The 9,080-nt window shown below is 40.7% G+C and overlaps 1 protein-coding gene across 1 annotated transcript in view; it reads left to right on the forward strand.

The window, feature by feature from the left end:
* Positions 1-8,717, forward strand: part of LOC144452997 (transmembrane protein 192-like) — a 40,063-nt gene extending 31,346 nt beyond the window's left edge. The window contains exons 5-6 of the mRNA XM_078144251.1: positions 5,105-5,213; positions 8,109-8,717. Coding sequence (XP_078000377.1) covers positions 5,105-5,213; positions 8,109-8,235 — 236 coding nt within the window. The 3' untranslated portion in view covers positions 8,236-8,717. The remainder of the gene's footprint in view (positions 1-5,104; positions 5,214-8,108) is intronic.
* Positions 8,718-9,080: the final 363 nt, after the last annotated feature.

Genomic DNA, 9,080 nt, shown 5'->3' on the forward strand with positions numbered 1-9,080 from the left:
TTAAGCCATGACGTGTGATGATGTCCTCAATCGGAGCCATGTACAAAGCAAACAAAACAGGCCCAAGCACTGAACCCTGTGGTACACCATATTTCAGAATGCGTTCATCCGACATCATCGACTTAACAGACACTTGTTGCGTTCTACCTTTCAAAAAGGATTCAAACCAATTTACCTTTGTATGCCAAAACGGGAACACAGCCTGCCCAAGAGAATGTTATGGTCGATGGTGTCGATTGCAGCTGACAAATCCAAAAGAACTAGAATGACATTATGATGCTTAACATCATTTAGCATACGTAAAAGTGCAGTCTCGGTGCCATGCCCCTCACGATAAGCAGACTGAAAATGACCATATAATGAGTTATCACACAATTAACGATTTAAACGAAAAAAGGCACATTTCTCTAAAAACTTGTCAAGGAAACTGCAATTAGATACAGGTCGATAGTTGTTCATTATATTAAAATCAAGACTAGTTTTCTTAATGAGCGGACGAACAATGGCTGTTTTGCAGTCAGTAGGGAAAACACCAGAGGAAAACGATGAATTTACAATTTGAAGCAACACTGGGGACAATTCATTTACACATGCCTTAACCAGCTGTGTTGGAAGTGGATCTAACTGACACGTCTTAGAAGGCATTTTACTAATAATAGAAATTACATCATCAAGACACAAAGGTTCAAAAACACAAAGCAAGTTCTGAGACGAAATTGGCTCAACATTAAAAGAACTAGTACTTTGGAGTCTTGCACGAATATCTATTATTTTCTGTTCAAAAAAATTTGCAAAAGCAACTGGTAATTTAGATAATTCAAGGTTATTTGGGAGAATATCCGATGCAGATTTCTTTGAACAAGATATGTCATCAACAACTCTGAAAAGTTCCTCAGTACTTGCATTTTCGATTTTACTTCGATAAAAAGACTCTCTCTTCATTGCCAGCTTTTCGTTGTACTCAGCACGAGCAGTGGTGAAAATCTGTCTATCAATTTCAAGTTTAGAAAGCGGCCACTTTTGTTCAAGTGATCTTAAAGTCCTGCGTTCAGTCAATAGATCTTGTGTAAACCATTCAGCACAGGATTTCTGCACGATAGTTCTCTGTGTGGCAGGAGCGTGCATGTCAAACAAGCTCTTCAATGTAGAGTTGTAAAGTTCTGTCAGCTCATTTACCTCCTGAATCGAGGTCGACTTTGTAGAATTTAGTGTGTTTGCGAGAGTGTGTTGAAGTTCCAGTACATTAATGTTCTTTAAGTTACGCTGTTCCCTGATTATCCTTGTTGGAGGTGGGCGAGTGATCATAGACTTAAAGTGAACTGCAGCGTGATCAGATGGCATTTTATTGTCTATCATGAAGTTTCCTATAGCCATGGGTCAGAGGAACGGGTCAGTACAAGGTCTAAAGTATGACCATTCTGATGTGTACTCCCAACTACGTGTTGAGTAAGACTGAGGGATTGAATAAGATCATTGAATTGACGAGTGCCACTGTCATTTCCATCATCAACATGAATATTAAAATCACCTGCTATCAGTAAGCGACCAGGTGCGAGTAACAGGCATTCCATTAAAGTGCCGAATTCTGAGAAAAAGACTTTCTCGGTGAATTTATGCTTCACAGAATATGGCGGGCGGTAAATAATCACAATACGAAGGTCTGAACTACCCACACAGATGTTCACGTCCATTACCTCAAAAGATTTAAACTTATCGGACTTGTTCTTCTTAGCCATTAAATTAGATCTTGTTATCAATGTTATACCACCACCCTTGCGATGACATCACGGTGCTTGCAATATAGTGTAGCCTGAGATGGAAGATGAAAAATTTGCTTCTACTAAGGCTCGATTTCTCTCAGTGATCCAGGATTCACTAATCATAAAAATGTCTGTACTATTTGAAAGAATCGAAGCACATAATGCTCCGACTTTACTATCCATTGATCTTGCATTCCACAGAGTGAAGTTTACACAGTCACATAAATAATATGACGAAGTTCTTTTGATTGAAGTTAGCGTACTACCTCTGACAGGAGTCGAAGCAAACTTGTAATCAGCATGACGTTTAAAGACACCAATAACGGTTGGAATTTTTGGAAATGAAGGACAGAAATTCACATAGCCTCCTCTCTTACCACGAGGTCTTTTCCATCTCGTTGGTTTCCGTCTTATATTCATATTGAATTTGCATGACTTTGTCAGTGACTAGACTACTGGTAGAGAAGTTCGATAAAAACTCACAGACAAACAACAATACAGCCAGTGCCGACGTCCACAGGTACACCTGCATTGCTATTGCACACGATGAGCTTAAGATTGAACTTGTCCATGTTCGGGTCATTACGAGGATTAAAGACATGACGAACGTAAATGCAAACACCACCACCGGTACGTTGTCTGTCTTTCCGCTGAATAATGTATCCTGGAATCTCCACCTCTGAATTTTCTACAGAACTGTCCAACCAGGTCTTGGTAATTCCAATAACTGCTGCCCTTGAGCGTGTAGCGATAAGACGAATTTCCTCCATCTTAGGCAGCAGACTTCGAGTATTGAGATGTAGGAAATGGAGTCCCTTCTTCTGGAAGCGTTGGAACTGGTCATCACCATCCTGAGAAATGTTAAGGCTTTCGTTCAGTATGTCGTGTTTACTCCAACCGAAACAATGACTGATAGTGATAATCTTGAACTTCAGTTATGAATTTGATAATTTCCATTTGTTCTACAATCACTTCCTTTTAATGACACTATCTACATGTACATTCAGTAGTATTTTGCACCACTTTGCATTGAAGTAATTTGCAGCACAGAACACAATGTAATAGCCAGGGTTTCCAACCCATGTAAACCAGGGTTTCCAACCTATGTAAACCCGGCTACCAGGGTTTCCAATCTATGTAAACCAGGGTTTCCAACCTATGTAAACCAGGGTTTCCAACCAATGTAAACCAGGGTTTCCAACCTATGTAAACCAGGGTTTCCAACCTATGTAAACCAGGGTTTCCAATCTATGTAAACCAGGGTTTCCAACCAATGTAAACCAGGGTTTCCAACCTATGTAAACCAGGGTTTCCAACCTGTGTAAACCAGGCTACCAGGGTTTCCAACCTATGTAAACCAGGTTTCCAACCTATGTAAACCAGGGTTTCCAACCTATGTAAACCAGGCTACCAGGGTTTCCAACCTATGTAAACCAGGGTTTCCAACCTATGTAAACCAGGGTTTCCAACCAATGTAAACCAGGGTTTCCAATCTATGTAAACCAGGGTTTCCAACCTATGTAAACCAGGGTACCAGGGTTACCAACCTACATGTATGTAAACCTGGGTTTCCAACCTATGTAAACCAGGGTACCAGGGTTACCAACCTACATGTATGTAAACCAGGGTTTCCAACCTATGTAAACAAAGGTTTCTGTAAACCAGGGTTTCCAACCTATGTAAACCAGGGTTTCCAACCTATGTAAACCAGGCTACCAGGGTTTCCAACCTATGTAAACCAGGGTTTCCAACCCATGTAAACCAGGGTTTCCAACCTATGTAAACCAGGCTACCAGGGTTTCCAACCTATGTAAACCAGGGTTTCCAACCAATGTAAACCAGGGTTTCCAACCTATGTAAACCAGGGTTTCCAATCTATGTAAACCAGGGTTTCCAACCAATGTAAACCAGGGTTTCCAATCTATGTAAACCAGGGTTTCCAACCAATGTAAACCAGGGTTTCCAATCTATGTAAACCAGGGTTTCGAACCTGTGTAAACCAGGCTACCAGGGTTTCCAACCAATGTAAACCAGGGTTTCCAATCTATGTAAACCAGGGTTTCGAACCTGTGTAAACCAGGCTACCAGGGTTTCCAACCTATGTAAACCAGGGTTTCCAATCTATGTAAACCAGGGTTTCGAACCAATGTAAACCAGGGTTTCCAATCTATGTAAACCAGGGTTTCCAACCTATGTAAACTGGGGTACCAGGGTTACCAACCTACATGTATGTAAACCAGGGTTTCCAACCTATGTAAACAAAGGTTTCTGTAAACCAGGGTTTCCAACCTATGTACCAGGGTACCAGGTTTCCAATCTATGTAAACCAGGGTTTCCAACCAATGTAAACCAAGGTTTCCAACCAATGTAAACCAAGGTTTCCAACCAATGCAAACCAAGGTTTCCAACCAATGCAAACCAAGGTTTCCAACCAATGTAAACCAAGGTTTCCAACCAATGTAAACCAAGGTTTCCAACCTGTGTAAACCAAAGGTTTCCAACCTATGTAAACCAAGGTTTCCAACCTATGTAAACCAAGGTTTCCAACCTATGTAAACCAAGGTTTCCAACCTATGTAAACCAAGGTTTCCAACCTATGTAAACCAAGGTTTCCAATCTATGTAAACCAGGGTTTCCAACCTATGTAAACTTAGGGTTACCAACCTATGTAAACCAAAGGTTTCCAACCTATGTAAACCAGGGTTTCCAATCTATGTAAACCAAGGTTTCCAACCTATGTAAACTTAGGGTTACCAACCTATGTAAACCAAGGTTTCCAATCTATGTAAACCAAGGTTTCCAACCAATGTAAACCAAGGTTTCCAACCTGTGTAAACCAAAGGTTTCCAACCAATGCAAACCAAGGTTTCCAACCTATGTAAACCAAGGTTTCCAACCAATGCAAACCAAGGTTTCCAACCAATGTAAACCAAGGTTTCCAACCTGTGTAAACCAAAAGTTTCCAACCAATGCAGACCAAGGTTTCCAACCTATGTAAACCAAGGTTTCCAACCTATGTAAACCAAGGTTTCCAACCTATGTAAACCAAGGTTTCCTACCAATGCAAACCAAGGTTTCCAACCAATGTAAACCAAGGTTTCCAACCTGTGTAAACCAAAGGTTTCCAACCTATGTAAACTTAGGGTTACCAACCTATGTAAACCAATGGTCCAACCTATGTAAACCAGGGTTGCTAACCTATGTAAACCAGGGTTTCCAACCTGTGTAACCATGGTTGCCAACATTGGTGCAAGCACAAATCACTTGAAATACTATTCAAACAAAGACAAGCCAGGAGTATTTTGTAAAGTTTACATCAGTGTTTATTTTTTGATTTGTTCTAGATCAAGTGATGAAGTTCAACAAAACAAAATCTGTCCCTGATGTAGAACAAGATGATATGATGTCAGGATATCTACAATCTCACATACAAACAACAGACGTAGGATTCAAGTAAGTTTTAACTCTCCTTTCAATACTTTTTTCCAGAAATCACCTGCAGAATTGGAAACTGTTTTCAAACTTGTAAAGGTATTGGAGTATGAGAAATGTTTACCTGAATTTGTCTGAATTTAGAAGACTTTCTATGAAAATAAAGTAAAAACTCTCAATGTATGGAAAACTGTCAAATTTAAGATTTTAACTATTGGCTATAATTTTAGGTACAAAATTTCAGATGAAACTAATGAATTCCTAATGATAATTACATATTATTTCTAAATGGTTTTCTTCATTCAGCCATGGAAAATACTTGTGACCTAAGGGGCTTTGTTACTATGAGTTGCTAGACTCATGACCTAAGGGGGCTTTGTCACTATGAGTTGCTAGACTCATGACCTAAGGGGCTTTGTCACTATGAGTTGCTAGACTCATGACCTAAGGGGCTTTGTTACTATGAGTTGCTAGACTCATGACCTAAGGGGGCTTTGTCGCTATGAGTTGCTAGACTCATGACCTAAGGGGCTTTGTCACTATGAGTTGCTAGACTCATGACCTAAGGGGCTTTGTCACTATGAGTTGCTAGACTCATGACCTAAGGGGCTTTGTCACTGTGAGTTGCTAGACTCATGATCTAAGGGGCTTTGTCACTATGAGTTGCTAGACTCATGACCTAAGGGGCTTTGTTACTATGAGTTGCTAAACTCATGACCTAAGGGGGCTTTGTCGCTATGAGTTGCTAGACTCATGACCTAAGGGGGCTTTGTCACTATGTGTTGCTAGACTCATGACCTAAGGGGGCTTTGTCACTATGAGTTGCTAGACTCATGACCTAAGGGGGCTTTGTCACTATGTGTTGCTAGACTCATGACCTAAGGGGCTTTGTCACTGTGAGTTGCTAGACTCATGACCTAAGGGGGCTTTGTCACTATGAGTTGCTAGACTCATGACCTAAGGGGGCTTTGTCACTGTGAGTTGCTAGACTCATGACCTAAGGGGGCTTTGTCACTATGAGTTGCTAGACTCATGACCTAAGGGGGCTTTGTCACTATGAGTTGCTAGACTCATGACCTAAGGGGGCTTTGTCACTGTGAGTTGCTAGACTCATGACCTAAGGGGCTTTGTCACTATGAGTTGCTAGACTCATGACCTAAGGGGCTTTGTCACTATGAGTTGCTAGACTCATGACCTAAGGGGCTTTGTTACTATGAGTTGCTAGACTCATGACCTAAGGGGGCTTTGTCGCTATGAGTTGCTAGACTCATGACCTAAGGGGCTTTGTCACTATGAGTTGCTAGACTCATGACCTAAGGGGCTTTGTCACTATGAGTTGCTAGACTCATGACCTAAGGGGCTTTGTCACTGTGAGTTGCTAGACTCATGATCTAAGGGGCTTTGTCACTATGAGTTGCTAGACTCATGACCTAAGGGGCTTTGTTACTATGAGTTGCTAAACTCATGACCTAAGGGGGCTTTGTCGCTATGAGTTGCTAGACTCATGACCTAAGGGGGCTTTGTCACTATGTGTTGCTAGACTCATGACCTAAGGGGGCTTTGTCACTATGAGTTGCTAGACTCATGACCTAAGGGGGCTTTGTCACTATGTGTTGCTAGACTCATGACCTAAGGGGCTTTGTCACTGTGAGTTGCTAGACTCATGACCTAAGGGGGCTTTGTCACTATGAGTTGCTAGACTCATGACCTAAGGGGGCTTTGTCACTGTGAGTTGCTAGACTCATGACCTAAGGGGGCTTTGTCACTATGAGTTGCTAGACTCATGACCTAAGGGGGCTTTGTCACTATGAGTTGCTAGACTCATGACCTAAGGGGGCTTTGTCACTGTGAGTTGCTAGACTCATGACCTAAGGGGCTTTGTCACTATGAGTTGCTAGACTCATGACCTAAGGGGCTTTGTCACTATGAGTTGCTAGACTCATGACCTAAGGGGCTTTGTCACTATGAGTTGCTAGACTCATGACCTAAGGGGCTTTGTCACTATGAGTTGCTAGACTCATGACCTAAGGGGCTTTGTCACTATGAGTTGCTAGACTCATGACCTAAGGGGCTTTGTCACTATGAGTTGCTAGACTCATGACCTAAGGGGCTTTGTTACTGTGAGTTGCTAGACTCATGACCTAAGGGGCTTTGTCACTGTGAGTTGCTAGACTCATGACCTAAGGGGCTTTGTCACTGTGAGTTGCTAGACTCATGACCTAAGGGGCTTTGTCACTATGAGTTGCTAGACTCATGACCTAAGGGGCTTTGTCACTATGAGTTGCTAGACTCATGACCTAAGGGGCTTTGTCACTGTGAGTTGCTAGACTCATGACCTAAGGGGCTTTGTCACTATGAGTTGCTAGACTCATGACCTAAGGGGCTTTGTCACTGTGAGTTGCTAGACTCATGACCTAAGGGGCTTTGTCACTATGAGTTGCTAGACTCATGACCTAAGGGGCTTTGTCACTGTGAGTTGCTAGACTCATGACCTAAGGGGCTTTGTCACTATGAGTTGCTAGACTCATGACCTAAGGGGGCTTTGTCACTATGAGTTGCTAGACTCATGACCTAAGGGGGCTTTGTCACTATGAGTTGCTAGACTCATGACCTAAGGGGCTTTGTCACTGTGACTTGTTAGACTTGTAGTGACAAAATAGGCCATGAGTGTTTTTACAAGTATTTGTTATTTTCATTAGCCAAGTGATTTATATTGCATATATCACAACAAGGATTAGTATGCAAGTGAATAAACATTCAAAAAATGTATGCAAATATGCCTAGCAACAACATCACAACCATAGCAACATCCAACTTTATGCAGATCTGAGGGGCATTCTACATTAATATCATTGTTGCACCTTATAGTGTTGAACCATGAATATTGACTTGACTATGTTGTATTACATTTTACAGAGATACTGATCACATAGATGATGTCCTTGAGAAACAAGCTGATATGATTCGTTACTTACAACAACATAACGCTCATCTTGGACGGAGAATTCTAAAGCTAACTGCATCCTTACCTAATAGAGTGTGACATGGGCTGCTGTATTCAAAATCCATATGGATAACACTATGACTATGAATCCAAAAATCTGTTAGATGACATTTGGGCTATGAATATGTGGCTTTCACTATAGGAACTAAGCATATCATGGAAAATCAACTTGTATTTTCATTGTCATTGCTCTATTAAGGACAGCGTTTATCTGAAGATGAAAAAAGTGATTTATTTCTCTCCAGTGCATTGGATATCAGTTCTCAAATCATTGTCCACTTTCAGTTATGACATAAACCCAATGATCTGAAAGATATTATGTCATGGGTTTACACATTAAGGTAAAATGTAAACAAAAGATGTGTCCTCAGAGAAAGTCAAATTGAAGGAAGGATTGTAGTTCTATTGTTAATACTGAGTTTTCAAACTGTCTGCAGTTAATACTGAATTTTCAAACTGTCTGCAGTTAATACCTAGTTTTCAAACTTGAAATATGTTCTAAGGAAAGGGTGTTTTGTGATAGAACACAAAATGTGAATAAATAAAATTCTATAAAAGTTATTTTTTATTTTGCATTGTCATCATATCAGTAAGTTTCCCTCTGAATCCCAGAATAACTCTAAATATTAAAGTTGTGAAAGTGTTATTTGTCTAGTCATTGCAAGTCCAACAACAGAATCTAAATATATTTTCAATTTAAATAGGGCTACCTTGCAATTGAATTATAAAGTAGAAATAAGTGCGTACCAGGTTATATAACACTTAATATCATATACCTATAATCACATCCTTATGCATTGCTATGGAGAAATTGTGAGCTGTACCCAGGTAGTAATTTTCCGTAGCATGGACCGGCACACTTTGCCCAAATAAGGTCAGTTGTG

Source organism: Glandiceps talaboti, chromosome 23 (assembly GCF_964340395.1).
Source record: "Glandiceps talaboti chromosome 23, keGlaTala1.1, whole genome shotgun sequence".
Taxonomy (NCBI): domain Eukaryota; kingdom Metazoa; phylum Hemichordata; class Enteropneusta; family Spengelidae; genus Glandiceps; species Glandiceps talaboti.